General features: G+C 42.8%; 1 protein-coding gene across 5 annotated transcripts in view; it reads right to left on the bottom strand.

The window, feature by feature from the left end:
• MARCHF6 (membrane associated ring-CH-type finger 6) overlaps positions 1–18,496 on the bottom strand; it is a 98,272-nt gene that overhangs the window by 59,175 nt on the left and 20,601 nt on the right. For all 5 annotated transcript variants that reach the window (XR_016220078.1, XR_016220079.1, XR_016220080.1 and 2 more), the window contains exons 2-6: positions 15,030–15,126; positions 13,815–13,888; positions 10,697–10,840; positions 7,115–7,187; positions 2,627–2,795 (exon numbers count right to left, since the gene is read on the bottom strand). Coding sequence is in view for 2 of the 5 variants with exons in the window: in XM_051853570.3 (XP_051709530.1) it covers positions 2,627–2,795; positions 7,115–7,187; positions 10,697–10,840; positions 13,815–13,888; positions 15,030–15,126 (557 nt within the window). In the remaining 3 variants the exon portion in view is untranslated. The remainder of the gene's footprint in view (positions 1–2,626; positions 2,796–7,114; positions 7,188–10,696; positions 10,841–13,814; positions 13,889–15,029; positions 15,127–18,496) is intronic.

Here is an 18,496-nt window from a genome sequence, read left to right as displayed (position 1 = left end):
AGACCTCTCTCTCTCTACATAACTCTGACTTTAAAATAAATAAATATTTAAAAAAATAAATAAAAATAAAAAATTCTTTAAAAAATAAAAAATTCAAATAGAGAAAGTTTTTCAAAGTCATTTTTTCTGAGTTTATCTTATTTTGGTTCAACTTGGAATGTAAGAGCATAAACTCACTTCACAGTGCAGAGATTCATTTAGCATGAATTAGGGAGGAAGATTTCATAAAGCATAATAAATAAGGATTTATAGATTTGGCTATCTTGAATACATCATTTGGTAATCCTTTGTATTTATTTTTTTATTTAACAGGAAGAGAGAAATAGAACTCTTATCTACTAGTTCACCCCCAAATGCCTGGCCTGGCCAGGCCTAGGCCAGACCAAAGTCAGAAGCTAAGAACTCAATCCAGGTTTTCCACAGGGTAGAAACCCAATTATTTGGGTCATCACTAATGCCTCCAGGGTCTGCATCAGCAGGAAGCTGGAAGTAGGAATCAGAACCAGAAATCTAACTCAGGTACTCAGATGTGGAACACAGACATCCTAGCCACCAGGCTAAATGCTTTGCCCTGACATAATATTTTCCCTACTAATGATTTGAGAGAGCTGCCACCTACTGTCATTCCCCAAGTGCCCACAACAAGCTGGAAACTGCAACTCCACACAAGGCCTCTCAGAAAATAGAGACAACACTGGTACTCCAATGTGCAGCATGGGTGTCCTAACCAGCATCTTCACTCGTAGGCCAAACACCTGTTGCCTGTAATCCTTTTTTCCACAGCATGTCGTTATTTACTGATTTCAGGGATAAAATAATTTTCCTACAAAAATTTACATATATAAAACTTAATTTTCTGGTAACAGTTAAACATTTCAGGCAACAGTTTCTAATTTCTGCTTTGTAGGTAAGACTATGAAGACACAGACACAATCTGTTCCCAAAAATGCACCCTCCCTTAGCGCCTCTTAAGCTTTGCTATCTATCAAAAGCAAAGACATTGTTGTACTTAAGTGTTAGCAGTTAAGTAAAAGCAACTCTCAGGTTGTTACAGGGGGTGCCAGCATTGTGGCACAGCACATAAAGCTACCACCTGTGATGTTCCATATGGGCACCAGTTCAAGTACCAGCTACTACACTTCTGATCCAGTTCCCTGTTAATGCAACTGAGAAAAGCAGCAGGAGACAGCCCAAGTGCTTTGATCCCTGCATCCATGCAAAAGACCTGGAAGAAGCTCATGGCTTCAGCCCTAGTCCAGCACCGGCCATTACAGCCACCTGGGGAGTGAACCGGCAGATGAAAGATCTGTCTCTTGCTCTCTATCTTTCAAATAAATAAAATAAATCTTAAAAACAAACTCTGAAGTACAATGATAAAGTATGAATTCTATAAGAACAGTCTTATTTTTTTTTTTTTTTTTTTTTTAATTTTTGACAGGCAGAGTGGACAGTGAGAGAGAGAGACAGAGAGAAAGGTCTTCCTTTTGCCGTTGGTTCACCCTCCAATGGCCGCCGCAGCCGGCGCGCTGCGGCCGGCGCACCGCGCTGATCCGATGGCAGGAGCCAGGAGCCAGGTGCTTTTCCTGGTCTCCCATGGGGTGCAGGGCCCAAGCACCTGGGCCATCCTCCACTGCACTCCCTGGCCACAGCAGAGGGCTGGCCTGGAAGAGGGGCAACCGGGACAGAATCCGGCGCCCCGACCGGGACTAGAACCCGGTGTGCCGGCGCCGCTAGGCGGAGGATTAGCCTAGTGAGCCGCGGCGCCGGCCTCTTATTTCTTTATAGTCATCTATCAATGTATGGTTTCAAAGGAGAACTAGCTCTTTGTAGACAAAAAGAAATTGCAGAATTTGATGAATTTGATGTACCCTTGACAAAAGCAGAAGGACCTAAAAAGAAAAACTGTTATTTATCCTTAAGTATTTTAAACTTAAGAAAACATCAAGGAAGGGCCGGCACTGCGGCTCAACAGGCTAATCCTCCACCTAGCGGCGCCAGCACACCGGGTTCTAGTCCCGGTCGGGGCACCGGATTCTGTCCCGGTTGCCCCTCTTCCAGGCCAGCTCTCTGCTGTGGCCAGGGAGTACAGTGGAGGATGGCCCAAGTCCTTGGGCCCTGCACCCCATGGGAGACCAGCAGAAGCACCTGGCTCCTGCCTTCGGATCAGCGCGGTGCGCCGGCCACAGCGCGCCGGCAGCGGCGGCCATTGAAGGGTGAACCAACAGCTAAAGGAAGACCTTTCTCTCTGTCTCTCTCTCACTGTCCACTCAGCCTGTCAAAAAAATAAAAAATAAATAAAAATAAATAAATAAATAAAAAGAAAACATCAAGGAAGTTCCTATCTTCAGATTCCAGTTAAAGAAGTTCACTCAGTTAAAGAGACTGAAGAACATTTTAGTACACCCCTAAAACTGCTCTCAGTTGGGCTAGAAAATAACAGGTAAAGTCACAATGGCAATCTTTTGATTTTTGTATTTTTCCTAATTTCTCAAACCTTCCCATTGTCTTCCTTTGTAACAGCAAAATAACATTTATAAGGAACACAGAAGGCAAGGGTTTGATCTTACAGTGACCATATCTTCATATCCTACCCAAGTTAAATCAATCTTGGAAGTAGAGGAGTTACCTCATTTTGGTGGTGCCCAGCAGCATTGAAGGGCGGGGCAGCATGCTCCAACCAAATCGGTGCTCCCCCATGGACTATCTGTTCTCGCAACCACACCAGGCTGATGAACGCACACAGTGTGCACGTCACCACGAAACAACCCTGCAAACAATCCGCCAACAAATTTTCCCTATTAAAAAAGAAATTACAGATAATTACTCCAAAGAACATTTTAAGTTAGAAAATCAAAGATAATATTCCTTTTCACACCAAATTCTCAGAAAATAAGCCAAAAAAATCATAATTTTAGGGTAAAAATCAGTTTCTCTGAAGAATTATTTGTGGTAAAAGTCAACCTTATAACTGACCAACATTGTAAATATTTTATTACATATACATAATTTATATTTATAATATGCATAAAATAAAATCAGAACTATATAGAAATTAGCTATCCACAGCCTATATTTTGAACATGACCAAGAAAAAGGTAGTGAGCAAAAACGACAAAAGCAGTTAAACACTTGACAAAGGCCAAGTACTAAACTTATGTGATTTATTCAAGGTGAACAACTCTATCCAACATTTACCATTCTTCATCCTTAATTTACATTCAAGTTTAAAAACTTGCCTAATAATACCTAAACTCACATTAGTAGAAACATCAAAATCTCCTCCACAGACGAGACCAATGACAAAATAAAGCAATGAAGGCTCAGAGATACTCAGTATGCTATGCCTAAGACAAAAAGCGTACAATTCACTGAAATTTTTTACTTAGAAAGCAAATCAAGTTTTGATGTTAACTGCACACATACCATAATTATTTTCATTCTTCAGCAAATCCAGAAAGCACAGAAAAGTTCCTTAGGTAATCATACATGAAAACACTGAATCTCATAATAGTGAAAACCCCTTGTTCTTTTCCTCTCTAAAGAAGCCAATCCATGGGTCCAGCACCGTGGCTCACTTGGTTAATCCTCCACCTGCGGCGCCAGCAACCCATATGGGTACCGGGTTCTGTCCCGGCTGCTCCTCTTCCAGTCCAGCTCTCTGCTGTGGCCCGGCAGGGCAGTGGAGGATGGCCCAAGTGCTTGGGTGCCTGCACCCGCCTGGGAGACCAGGAGAAACACCTGGCTCCTGGCTTCAGATTGGCATAGCTCCGGCTGTAGAGGCCATTTGAGGGGGTGAAACAACGGAAGGAAGACCTTTCTCTCTCTCAATGTCTAACTCAGTCAAAAAAAAAAAAAAAAAAAAAAAAAGGCAGCAGCAGCAGCTGCTAATCCTTCCCTTGCCCACATACATGATTTCAGAATATTTAAAGTTTGTGCTGGGAAAATCCACTATTCTACTGGAATGGCTTTTTCTCCAGGGAAAACCTGAGGAAGAGTCAATAGGAAAGTCCTCAGCACAGTAGCTCCAAACTCTAACTGGGCTGGTGTAGCCCCTAAGAAGACACTGTCCGGAACATATCCTAAATCAGAAGAGGAATTGCAGCCATTCTCTTGCTAAACACATCAAACCACCACAATTTTGATGGGTTGGGACTAAAGTATCTCCTCTTTACTGCTTCCTTACCATGAACATTGAGAGTAACTACTGTTACAGATTTTAAAGGATGACAATAATAGAACTGTCTTTCCTTGGCCTTCAGTCTAGGCTGGTTTTGTGAGTTGCTTGCACCAGATGTGACCATGCTGGAGTTCCAGAGCCTAGCAGAAAACTTGCAAGCTCCCATACTCACCCTTTTAAATGTTACCAAGCCCACGACATAAAGCACCCCTAACTCACTGGCCTTCTGGAAAACAAGAGACCATGAATGACCCAGGTAAGTCTAAAAACTCAGCTGAGCATAGTCCAAACTGCTGTCTTCCAGAATTAGGAGCAAATCAAAAGATGGCTGTTTTAAGCCATTAATTTTTCAGACAGTGTGTTGTAGCAACTGATAATGATACATCCAGAGACAACTCAAAGAACTGACAGAAAAAGATAGTACCACAACAACTGTGTAGACAATAGAATTTAAATATGAGTTATGAGAAAACTATATATGGATTTCAAAATTTTCTGCCCCAAAATAGTCTTTATACTTGTTGAAGTCCCCTCATAGATAGCAACTGCTAAGATATTAAGGAAATTTAAAGTAAAATTTCAAACATTACTCAGAAAAAAATTAGATCCAAATGCTGTCAGAAATATTGGCTTAGGGGCCAGTGCTGTGGCACAGTGGGTTAATGCCCTGGCCTGAAGCGCCGGCATCCCATATGGGCACCGGTTCAAAACCTGGCTCCTCTTCGAGTCCAGCTCTCTGCTATGGCCTAGGAAAGCAGTACAAGATGGCCCAAGTCCTTCGGCCCCTGCATCCGCATGGGAGACATAGAAGAAGTTCCTGGCTCCTGGCTTTGGGTCAGCACAACTCCGGCTACTGCGGCCAATTGGGGGGTGAACCATTGGATGGAAGATCTCTCTCTCTCTCTCTCTCTCTCTCTCTGCCTTTCCTCTCTCTGTAACTCTGACTTTCAAATAAATAAATAAATCTTTTTTTAAAAAAAAAAAGGAAATATTGGCTTAATTCTTCAAATTGTAAAAGGTAGCTTAAGATTATAAAACAAAGCCATGTCTACAGATTCTGTTAACAATCCCAGCCAGTCATCCAGTCTTCCTTCAGTGCTAACGAGTTCTCTAGTGAAGGCAACTCAGGGGGCCTTCAAATCAGGTGGGTTAATGACAACAGGGAAGTCTACTCACATAAGGCAAGCAACAACACTTCAAATGAAGATACAGTAAAACAACTACAGTAAGTACATTTTAACATGTGTTATTAATCTCAGGAGATGCCTTAAAAATAAATGAGTTCAAATGTGTATGTTAAAACTTGGAGCCAGCACTGTGGCGTAGTAGGTTAGGCCTCAGCCTGCAGCACCAACATCCCATGAGCACCAGTTCAAGCTCAGACTGCTCTACTTCTGATCCAGCTCCTTACTGATGGCTTGGGAAGGCAGTGGAAGATGGCCCAGGTGCTACGACCCCTACACACACATGGGAGACCTGGAAGAAGTGCCTGGCTCCTGGCTTCAGATTGGCCCAGCTCCAACCATTGTGGCCATTTGGGGAGTGAATCAGCAGATGGAAGACCTCCCTCTCTGCCTGTCTGTAACTCTCAAATAAATAAAACCTTAAAAAAAAAAAAAAAAAAACAACACACAACTCATGTTCCAATGAACTCTCAACATATGAACATGACAGATTATTTAAAAAAAAAAAAGATTTTATTTATTTGAAAGTCAGAGTTATACAAAGAGAGAACGAGAGAGACAGAGAGAGAGAGGTCTTCCATCTGCTGGTTCACCCTCCAGTTGGCTGCAATGGCCAGAGCTGTGCTGATCTGAAGCCAGGAGCCAGGAGCTTCTTCCGGGTATCCCATGTAGGTGCAAGGGTCCAAGGACTTGAGCCATCTTCTACTGCTTTCTCAGGCCATAGCAGAGAGCTGGGTCGGAAATGGAGCAGCCAGGACTCGAACCGGTGCCCATATGGAATGCCAGCACTGCAGGTGGTGGCTTTACCCACTACACCACAGCGCCAGCCCCAACAGATTATTTTCAATGCATAACAGTCCATTCATCAAGTCATTCCACCATTACAAGAAAGTCATTTAAAATGGGTATGTTTTGGGGCCAGCACTATGACACAGGTTAAAAGCCCTGGCCTGAAGCACCGGCCTCCCATATGGATGCCTATTCAAGTTCCTCTTCTGATCCATCTCCCTGCTAATATGCCTGGAAAAGCAGCAGAGAATGGCCCAAGTCCTTTGGCCCCTGCACCCTCGTGGGAGACCCAGGAGTTGTTCCTGGCTTCTCTGGCTCCAATCACCTCAGCTCCGGCCACTGCAGCCATTTCGGGAGTGAACCAGTAATGGGAGACCTCTGTCTCTACCTCTCTGTCATTCCTTCAAATTAAAAAAAATAAATCTTGCCGGCAACGCGGCTCAATAGGCTAATCCTCCGCCTAGCAGCGCCGGCACACCAGGTTCCAGTCCCAGTCGGAGCGTCGGATTCTGTCCCCGTCGCTCCTCTCCCAGTGCAGCTCTCTGCTATGGCCTGGGAGTGCAGTGGAGGATGGCCCAAGTCCTTGGGCCCTGCACCCCATGGGAGACCAGGAGAAGCACCTGGCTCCTGGCTTCGGATCAGCGCAGTGCGCACCGGCCACAGCAGCCACTGAGGAGTGAACCAACGGAAAAAGGAAGACCTTCCTCTCTGTCTCTCTCTCACTGTCCACTCTGCCTGTCAATAAATAAATAAATCTTTAAAAATAATAGTAATAAAATAAAATGGGCATGTTTTTAAAGAAACATTGGTTATATGTAATCTGAGCTACTTCTACTATAGCTGTAACTGCTAAGAGGCGTGAATTTTATGCTCTTAACAGAATTTTCAGACTGTAACAAAAATAAAGACAAATATCTGAAGAAAAAACAGTATCATCCCCCACCACACAACCTTCCATACTCACGTCGACAGCATGTCTAGCGGCAGTGTCAGCAGTGAGCTCACGGAGCCAGTGAACAAGCACTTGTAGATGCGGCCTACGAAAAAAGGGCGTGATGGCACAGTCACAACTCACATCAGAAACTCACACAGTTTAAAATGGAATGCTGTCAAGCACTCAGATGTTCTGAAATTTGTATAAGACAATTTATTATATTTTTTTTCTTTACAGAACTTTAGTGCAATTTTAAGGTTATGATTTTTTGGAGTTTTTCCCCTTTTTGGGGATAACCTAATATTGGTTTGGAATGAGTGTGTGCATGAATTTGGGAGAGTGTGTGTAAAACAAAACTAGCAAAATGTTTTTAAAACCTTTTGCGTGTATGAGAAGTGCTAGAAAATGCAAAGTGCAATATTTCCCCTAACCTTCAGATGTGGGAGCTTGGATCAATGTTGAAGAATAATTTCCATTATAGTGAAAATGTTGGTTCAAATAAATTTCTACACTTGCAAAAAAAAAAAAAAAAAAAGGAATGCTGTCATCATTTTTAAGTCTTTGTAGGACCAAGTCTCAAATTTTTAAGAACACAGGCTAGCATAAAATAGTGACTGAAAAACAGATGCTCCACAATAATGTTTAATGTCCAGATTTTCTCAAGGTCTACTAGCTTGTTTGTATAAAATGAGCTTAGTGTCTGAAAAGGAAAAAATCTAAAATGAACAACTCCAAAATCAAATATAGTGAATTTTTTTTTAATCCAGAATTCTCAAATTTGTAAATTCCACTCATAAAAATACAGAGGAGCTCCTATCTACTGGTTTATTCCTTAAACGCCAGCGGTGGTCTTTCACATGGGGCAAGAACCCAATTATCTAGCTATTATCACTGTCTCCCAGGTTCTCTATCAGCAGGAAGCTAGAATCAGATGCCAGAGCCAGGGATCAAACTTGGGTACTCTGATGCAGACCTGGGTGTCCTAATCAGCATCTAACCCACAACAAATACCCACCCTCTGACAACCAATTTTTAAAAATCACAAATTCAGGGGTCTTCAAGCAGCTATCTTAAATTCTGGCCATGAAGAGAAAATATGAAGTATGGGGTAAATTCATTGCCATTCTCTTATTCTCTCAGTTAAAAAAGGAAGAATGTCTGTTCAGTCAAAAAGGCAGAATTCTAAACAGAATGAGATAACAGACAACAGATTTGGAAATGGGCCCCAAGAGGAAAAAGTTGAGTCATTCTTTCAAATCAGTACTAGTGTATTAGTTTAACAACTCTCTGTAGTGTTACATCAGAAATGTACAGTGACTTCAATGCTGTTTTCAAAGGCCAAGTTAAAATGGAAACGTAGAAAAACATTTTCTGTAATTTACATATAAAAAACTCAAAGCCAGAATGCTTTTAACAAAGTAAAACTGACAAACCAAATGTCAGCAGACAGAAAAATAGGTTCATGAATGATAGGCCTCCTTACTACAGACTACTCTGCATACACTAAACCAGTAAGATGTTTAGATGGAAAAACAGCCAAGGTACACTGCTAAGTAAAAAGGAAAGGTGGCATAGCAGGTAAAGCTGCCAATTGCAACATCAGCATCCTACTAGGACACTGGTTTGTGTCCGGTTGCTCCGTTTCCTACTGAGCTCCCTGCTAATGGCCTAGGAAAAGCAGTTGAAGACAGCTCAAGTGTTTACCCCTGCAACCCACGTGGGACACTGGACAAAGCTCCTGGCTCTGGCTTTAGCCAGGCCCAGCGATGGCCACGGCAGCCATCTGAGGAGTGAACCAGCAGATGCAGATCTCTCTCTCTAATTCTTTCAAATAAATCTTTAAAACAAAACAAACAACAGCAACAACAAAAGTAAATGGCACCAAATATGCATATGGACTCTGTGGCATTTAAATTATGTGTGTATATACACAAGTTAGAAGAGATCAAATTTATTATCTGTTACTTTTATCTTCTACATCCTTACATGTGCCTGACTACCTGATTTACTGATTTCAGAGATGCCTATTAATCTTCCACTTTGACTGTCAATGCTTTATATATTTCAAGGCTCCATTTCCTGGTGTATAAAAGTTCTTTGGGGGCCGGCGCTGTGGTGTAGTGGGTAAAGTTGCTGCCTGCAGCACCAGCATCCCACATGGGTGTCAGTTATAGAGTCCCAGGTGCTCCACTTCTGATACAGCTCCCTGCTAATGGCCTGGGAAGGCAGCGTAAGATGGCCCAAGTCCCTGGGCCCCTGCACCCACATGTGAGATTGGGAAGCTCCCGGTTCTTGGCTTCAGCCTGGCCCAGTTCCAGAAATTGCAGCCATCTGGGGAGTAAACCAGAGCATAGAAGATCTCTCTCTCCCTCTGTCTCCGTTCTCTCTCTCTAACTCTGCCTTTCAAATAAATAAACAAATCTTAAAAAAAAAAAAAAAGAGGGTTGGACAGTGGACCCATCTCTCAAGTTTCCCATACCTGAAAGATAAGCCATTAGATACCTGAGTATGTCTGAAAGGGGTGGGAGTGATCCCAAAAGAATCCATATTCTGAACTTCTTGAAAATTCTAATGCACTTCAAGGAATAAAAATCTGAGTTCTAAATATGGTCTGATGTACTTTTTCAATTCTTTCAAGAACTTTCCTGTTCTCTGTATACTCTATTTTTTCTTTCCCACACTCACTCAAGAAAAAAAACTATTTAAAAACTCAGTTCTGGGGCCACGCTGTGGCCCAGCAGGTTAACGCCCTGGCCTGAGGTGCCAGCATCTCATATGGGCACCCGTTCTAGTCCCGGTTGCTCCTCTTCCAATCCAGCTCTCTGCTATGGCCTGGGAAAGCAGTGGAAGATGGCCCAAGTCCTTGGACCCCTGCACCCGCATGGAGACCTGGAGGAAGCTCCTGGCTCCTGGCTTCGGATCGGCACAGCTCTGGCTGCTGTGGCCAGTTGGGGAGTGAACCATCGGATGGAAGACTGACCTCTCTCTCTGCCTCTCCTCCCTCTGTGTAACTCTTTCAAATAAATTTAAAAAACTTCAAAAAACAAACAAAAAAACTCAGCTCATGGGGCCAGCGCTGTGCTGTAGCAGGTAAAGCCGCTGCCTACAGTGCCAGCATACCACATGGGTGCCAGTTCGACTCCCAGCTGCTCCACCTCTGATCCAGTTCTCTGGTATGGTCTGGGAAAGAAGTGGAAGATGGCCCAAATCCTTGGGCGCCTGCACCCGTGTGGGAGACACAGAAGCTCCCAACTTTGTACTGGCCCAACTTAGGCCATTGTGGACACCTGTGGAGTGAACCAGCTGACAGAAGACCTCTCTTTCTCTCTGCCTCTGCCTCTCTGTGACTCTGCCTTACAAATAAATAAATAAAATCTTTAAAAAATGTATTTCATTTGCTGCAACAGAAAAAGTACATTTTTGAGGATATGTATAAACCTCAAAAAAAAAAAAATAAACTCAGTTCACAGGAATGTTTTCTAACTGAAGCATTCCTAATAAATGACATTATAGCATCAAATAATTGAACATTCAAACAACAATATAATATATTACTACTTTATAATAGATAAAAATATGTAAGTAACTCCAACCAGATGTACCAATACTCACATGCTGTAAGAGGAACAACTCCCAACCATGCAAAGGCCACAAGTGTATAATGAAACCAGTATCGTATTGCAGTGCCAATACTTGTAACCAGTCCAGCAAATATGTCTTGGATTGGAAGCCGTGAAGGCATATCTGGGGAATAAACTACAAAAGGGAAAAAGTACATAAAATTTCATGAAAAAATTTAAATGGCTTAATTCATAAATGTAAATTAGACGTGTAGAACTATATTAACTTTCAACATCTGTATTGTCCTTAAGTTTTTTTCCTATTAAAAAAAGTGAATCAAATAGTTACAATAATACCCCATTTTTCTAAGAAGTCATTTATGAGGCAAATCACATGTAAGATGCAGAAATCAACAAAAGGGGCTCCAGGCAGCAAAAGATTCATTAGAAGTTCATTTCCCGGCCGGCGCCGCGGCTCACTAGGTTAATCCTCCACCTTGCGGTGCCAGCACACCGGGTTCTAGTCCCGGTCGGGGCACTGGATTCTGTCCCGGTTGCCCGTCTTCCAGGCCAGCTCTCTGCTGTGGCCCGGGAAGGCAGTGGAGGATGGCCCAGGTGCTTGGGCCCTGCACCCCATGGGAGACCAGGATAAGTACCTGGCTCCTGCCATCGGATCGGCGCAGCGCGCCGGCCGCAGCAGCCATTGGAGGGTGAACCAACGGCAAAAGGAAAACCTTTCTCTCTGTCTCTCTCTCTCTCACTATCTACTCTGCCTGTCAAAAAAAAAAAAAAAAGTTCATTTCCCTCATTCAGTCATGAATCTCACATAATGTTAATTTACATGTACTTTAGCATTCAAATACTCTAATTATTTAGGTTCCCAAACTAAAAAAGATCAGAAGGTGGAACCAATGATATGTCATCATCTCATAAAATGTAAGCATTAGACAGAACACTCAAAAAGCACAGAGATCTGCACCACAGCCATTTCATGTGACAGCAAACAGTCCAACCATGCCCTCCCAAACTTAACATAGTACTTGAATTTCCACATGATAAATTTCCACTTCTCTGCAACATGTAGTTCAACACACTCAGAAAAAGATTCTCTGCCATATTTTATGAAGATTTCCTTTTCAATTATTTTCAATAAAAACCACTGCTTATTAAAAATGTTATGCATTGCAGAAAACTGAGAAATAAACTCCAGGGCAAACAACTCTTTCTCCAAAGAGGCGAAAGCAAGGAGTTCTAATACATAAGATTTTCAAGATTGACGTTCTAAGATGTTTAAAAGCACTACCACAAACTGACACCTACAAGCATTCAGGAGCAGACAATTAACAAAAGGCACCTTTTAACAGCACACCCACACAGACCACTGACTTCAACAGAACACTTGCTACCCAAGAGCAAGTCAGTAACCATTAATAATTTTCTTGAGAAAGATAAAGGAAACAGAGTACATGACTGTGCAATGAAAACTAAAATGTATAAAATATGCTTATTGGCCTCAAAGTGAAAGCCCACATGACTATTTCAAACTTCATGAAAACATTCAACTAGTCTTTCATTTGTTATACATCTTAACAAGTCAGAGCACTTTTATGCACTACAGAAAAGGAAAAACTACAAAGTAATAGAATTAATATTTTTTGATGTTTTGACTATAAATCTCCAAAACTGACAATAAATCCACTTTAACCATTTCCACTCTTCAAATAAAAACAAAATAAAACTAACACTCTTACTGCATTATACTTAGTAGCTCTGGTTTTTTTATTTTTTTTAAAAAACTCAAAAAACTAAAGCACCAAACAACCTGTGATAGGAATCACAAAATGAAAAATACTTCAAATTATTACTACGCCATTATAATCCTCTAATATTTTGGGGTAAATATTAAACATTAACAGGTGTAAGAATTATTGAAATTTTAAAGACCTGAAAAATATCAAGCATTTACAAATACTAGCAGATAGAATATCTTTCTCTTTGTCTCTTCCTCTGTCTGTAACTCTACCTCTCAAATAAATAAAATCTTAAAGAGAGACACACACACACACGAGACCCTAAATCTGTACCAGAATTGGATGAAGTCATTTCTCCAGACTTTCCTGACACTTTCTTTGAGGAATGAGAAACTGGAAATTAACCCCAACTTACAGATTAGAGCATCACAGTAAGAAGACAGAGAGAGAGAGAGAGAGAGAATGCCAGGGGCTGGGACAGGTCCAAGCCAGCCAGGAACCCCAATGTGGATAGGAGGTCCCAAGTACTTGGGCCATCACTGATGCTTTCCTGGGCATGTTAGAAGGAAGCTCAGCAGGAAGCTGGATTGGAAGTAGAGCAGCCAGGACTCCAACTGGCACACCCACATGGCATGCCAATGCTGTAGGAGGTAGATTAACCAGCTGCACCATATTGTCTCGATACAGTATTTTTTAAAGGTGAGAAAAATAAAAAAGATGGAAAAGTTGGTAAAGAAAGCACAGGTAAAAAAAGAAAGAGTATCCCATGAGCTGAAAAATGGGCAACAGGGCTGGTGCCGTGGCATAGTAGGTTAGGTCTCCACCTGTGGCACTTGCATCCCATATGTGCACCAGTTCAAGTCCCAGCTGCCCCACTTGACACAGCTCCCTGCTAATGGCCTGGGAAAGCAGTGGAGGATGGCCCAAGTGCCTGGGCCCCTGCACCCACATGGGAGACCCAAAAGAAGCTCTTGGTTCTTGGCTTCAGATCATCCCAGCTCTGGCCATTGCAGCCATTTGGGAAGTGAACCAGCAGATAGAAGACCTCTCTCTCTGTCTGTCTCTCTCTCTGTAACTCTGCCTCTCAAATAAATGAATTAATTGAAATCTTTTTTTAAAAAAGTGATGGAGAAATGTGGATATATATACACACACATATATATACCTCTGTCTATAATTAAAAGCTTTTTTTTTTAAAAAAGGGGGGGGTGGCGAATAGTACCTACAAAATATATATGATATGTTAAAAGATGACAAGTTTCTAAAAATATTTTCCTAAATAGAATTGCAATATTTTCTATTATCAAAAAATAATGAAGTTGAAAACAGTTCACAGTTGCTTTAAATCAATAAATACCTTAAAGCTTCCAGTAATACCACCCCCCTACACACAAAAAAAGTGAAAATTTCTAAACTTACTTGGTGTGAAAGCAAATCTGTGCTTGCATAATTCACAGTATTCTTTTCGACTGTGTTTCAGCCACTGAACTAAGCTGTAATTACAAACACACTAATAAATACAGTTTACAAACTAGAAACATTAAAGTTTCACTGAAAACTAGTGTTCTGCTTGCATTAAAACTCTATGTATCATAGAACTTTTACAATTTTGACAATTCCAAATAAATTGAGTATTAACTTTTTATAACTCCCTTCTCAAAGTACTGAACTACAATAGCTAAAGATAAAACAGTATATTAACATATCAAAAACAGTAACAATATTATTAAAAAGGGCCAATTAATCTAAATTGTAATTCTTCAAATTAAATGAGTATGAAAAAATCTCCAAGTAGCCACATCAATTCTAACAACAGTGATCCGATAATAGTGGTACTTCAGTTAGGTCTGAATCCTGATTCTGCCACTAACTGGCTGGTTGGAGCTGAGAAGTTATTAACCTTTCTAGGCCTCAATTTTCTCATCTGCATAATAATATTCCACATTTTTCTTGTAAAAATTAGATTAGTTGTTAAAGTGCTGAGGGAGCTGGCGCTGTGGCGCAGCGGGTTAACACCCTGGCCTGAAGTGCCAGCATCCCATATGGGCACTGGTTCAAGACCCAGCTGCTCCACTTCCGATCCAGCTCTCTGCTATGGCCTGGGAAAGCAGTAGAAGGTGGCCCAAGTGCTTGGGCCTCTTCACCTCCCTGCGTCAGACCCACGTGGGCGATCCGAAGGAAGCTCCTGGCTCCGGACCAGTGCAGCTCCGGCTGCTGCAGCCAATTGGGAAGTGAACCATCGAATGGAAGACCTCTCTCTCTGCCTCTCCTCTCTCTGTGTAACTCTTTAAATAAATAAAAAGTGCTGAGGAACACTTGAGACAAACCAGCTCATAAATGTAAGCCATAATTATGCCAAACAAAACTAGAAAAGGAAAAAACTCTCAATGGACAAAATAAGCTCTCCACAGTAGAAATAACAAGAGTATTCATGTACACCTAGATCAACCAAAATAAAAGGCATGGTATTAAGAACTATGAATAATTCCTTTTCCAATCTTTCAAATTGTCTGGAATTTTAACAAATACTAATTAAAGACAAAGTTCATTAACGTGATCACTCTAACTACACAAATGACAGAAGTTATAAATGGGCAAAATTCAGTTATAAAATTTTCTAAAAGTATAACTTACCACTCTTGATGGATAAATTTAATACTGCCAGTACATACACAAGGATGATAAAGAGGTTTCTCGGGTGTTCCTTCCGACCGACATACTCTACATATGTCTGTTAATGGAAAAGAAAAACTGAATGACCTTTGGTTGTAAGTTTTTAAAACAAGAAAAGACCACCAGAAACTAAAATATTTTATATTAAAGCAAGAATGTATCACTTGGCAACTGAAAATTAAGATACAGATGATAGTCAAGCATGTATGTGAAATCTTAAGATTTCCATTAAAATGTATTTAAAAGGTTATTCTTATGTTGGAGGGCTCTGTAAATAAAACAAAGTTGATAATAACAAAAACACTTTATTTAAAACCACATTCCCATGTAAACACTAAACAGAAGCATTCAAAATCAGGACACCATTAGTGTCCTACCAGTCTCAAACTTCAGTTCTATCAGTTTACTTTCCTAATTAAATCCAGTTCTAACTCCACAAGAACACATCTGAGGACTGAACATGGTAACAGCAGGGTGGCAGGCACAGGAGACGCCCCCCCCCTTGAAGGCACCGCACCCCACAAGAACCAGAGATAGGAAATCTGTGAGGAGGGCAGGGCACAACCCAAGACCACAAAAACAGAAGTGAGCCAGAGCTCTCTTAGGCAGAAATGATGGTAGCCTAGGGCTGAAGAGGCTGGTATGCTGAAGAGGCTGCTGGTCCTCGCCACCAGCAACTAAGCAGTTCCAAAGACCCCTGTCTGTCCTCCCACTGGGGTTGAGCAGCATCACAGCACCAAGGAGGAACCATGACCCATCCTTCTTGCTCACTAGCTCCTTAAAGCTCCTAGTCCACGTTCTAGGAAACCTGGTTACAACTGTTGTTTAAACCATCTTCTTGGTTACTCATCAGGGCCAAGTGCCAACTGGGGGGGGGGGGGGGCGACAGGGCATATTCACAAGGGATGGAGACTTAAACACTATTGACCTGTTCTCTTAGAGGATTAACAGTAATCTTGATCCCCATCACTAATGGATTTAGCAGGTCTGGCCTATGGGATCAGGAGCCCAGAAGCCCCTTAATGCATGGTCCTGAACACTTAAACTCACCACAGGCTTGGGACTGCTCCTCATTAGGTGATTGGATGACAAACTATGAAAGCTGAGGGACACCATAAGCGCAGGGTCACCTAACTAAGCATGTTAATATCTCCAGTTACCAATTAACCAGACTAATCTCTACTGACAAGATGTCCTGCACTCACATTCCTGTCTGCAAGACGGGTCAGAGGAGACTGTCTACTTTGAGTCCAAGTAAGTGTGGACCCCACTGCTGACGCAATTCAGTTTCAGCTTCAGAAGGAGACATTCTCCACCACCACCACTCAAAGGACTTCAGCTCCGGAAAGCCCCTGATAGGGATCCCAGGCACAACACTGTGGTCAGATTACCATCTCTATCGCCCAGGGTCAAAATCAAGGGGACCTGAACCTTTTTAAACTCCCATTTTTTACTTTTGTCTTTGATTCATTAAAACACCCTTGGTGAGGCCAGTGCTGTGGCATAGAAAGTAAAACCAACTGCAACACCAGCATCCCATGTGGGCACTGATTGAATCCTGGCTGCACCACTTCAGATCCGGCTCCCTGCACCCATGTGGCAGACAGCAGAAGTTCTTAGCTCCTGGCTTTGGCCCGGCCCAGCCCCGTCCATTGTGGCTAACTAAAGAGTGAACCAGGGCCGGCGCCACGGCTCACTAGGCTAATCCTCCGCCTAGTGGCGCCGGCACACCGGGTTCTAGTCCCGGTCGGGGCGCCGGATTCTGTCCCGGTTGCCCCTCTTCCAGGCCAGCTCTCTGCTGTGGCCAGGGAGTGCAGTGGAGGATGGCCCAGGTGCTTGGGCCCTGCACCCCATGGGAGACCAGGAAAAGCACCTGGCTCCTGGCTCCTGCCATCGGATCAGCACGGCGCACCGGCTGGCCGCGGCAGCCATTGGAGGGTGAACCAACGGCAAAGGAAGACCTTTCTCTCTGTCTCTCTCTCTCACTGTCCACTCTGCCTGTCAAAAAAAAAAAAAAAAGAGTGAACCAGCAGATGGAAGACTCTCTCCCCCCGCCCCCAATACTCTGTCTTTCAAATAAATAAATAAATCCTTGGCAAAACCTTTCCCTGGTCAGTCTTACACAGGTAAAAGATTGAAACTTTAATTTAATCTACCAACACCAACAAAACAGAACTATACTCATTCTGCAAGGCTCTCTACTTTCCTCAAACTCTATACTTCCGCCCCAAGGAACCTCAGCTGAGGGCACTGAAAGGCAGGGATTGGGGTCTTCCTCATGGTAGAGTGCTGGGGCATGCAATGTGGCACCGCAGGTTAAGCTGCTGCTTGGGACGCCAGCATTTCCTATCAGTGTCTGGGTGTAAGTCCCACCCTCCTGCTCTGCTTCCACTAACACATCTAGCAGGCAGCAGAGGAGAGTCAAATACTTGAGTTCCTGCCACCCATGCGGAAGACCCAGAAGAAGTTCCTGGCTTCTGGTTGCACCTGGCTCTCATCTGGCTGATGGAGGCATTTGGGCAGTGAAGCAGGAGATGGAAACTCGCTCTCTCTTCCCTCACCTCCCTCTCTGTGTCACTCTGCTTTTCAAAAAAAAAATTTTTTTAAAGGTGCCTGAGACCCAAGTACTAGCATTTTTTTCTTTTTTTAAGATTTGTTTATTTAAAAGTCAGAATGACACAGAGAGGAAGAGACACAGAGAGAGATCTTCCATCTGCTGGTTCACTTCTCAAATGGCCATAATGGCCAGAGCTGAGCTGATCTAAAGCCAGGAAGCAGGAGCTTCGTTTGTCTCCCACATGGGGCGGGGGCGGGGGCAGGGGCCCAAGCACTTGGACCATCTTCTGCCGCTTTCCCAGCGCATCATCAGGGAGCTGGATCACAAGTGAAACAGCCGGTTCTCAAACTGGCGTCCATATGGGATGCTGGCGTTGCAGACGGTAGCTTAAGCCCTATACCACAACACCAGCCTTGGTACCAGTGTTTTAACTGTAGCAAATTCAGTAGATGGCATTGAAGCTGAGACTGCAGCTTGCCTGCAATGGGGCCTCCTCAAAGCATTTAAGGCAGACTCATCTGGGGCTGGGACTGTGGCATAGCAGGTAAAACCACCAACATCCCATATGGGCAACATCCAGTCCATGTAACATAGAGATGATGTTTCTACTTTCATTGTCCATTTACATGGTGTTTTCTAGAGACTACATGAAACAACAAATTGAATACAGTCAAGACTGAAAAAGTTTCAGCTGCCTCCTATTCATTAATCCAGGTATTTAAGAGATTTGTAAATATACAACAAACCCAATCATCTCACCAATTTGGAAGGTTTAGAATATAGTTATTTTCAGCCGGCGCTGCAGCTCACTAGGCTAATCCTCCGCCTGCGGCGCCAGCACACCAGGTTCTAGTCCTGGTTGCTCCTCTTC

Source organism: Oryctolagus cuniculus, chromosome 14 (assembly GCF_051225735.1).
Source record: "Oryctolagus cuniculus isolate XC-2025 breed Fujian yellow rabbit chromosome 14, ASM5122573v1, whole genome shotgun sequence".
Classification (NCBI taxonomy): Eukaryota; Metazoa; Chordata; class Mammalia; order Lagomorpha; family Leporidae; genus Oryctolagus; species Oryctolagus cuniculus.
The sequence above is the reverse complement of the archived record's forward strand: the minus strand, read 5'-3'. Positions and strand labels throughout refer to the sequence as shown.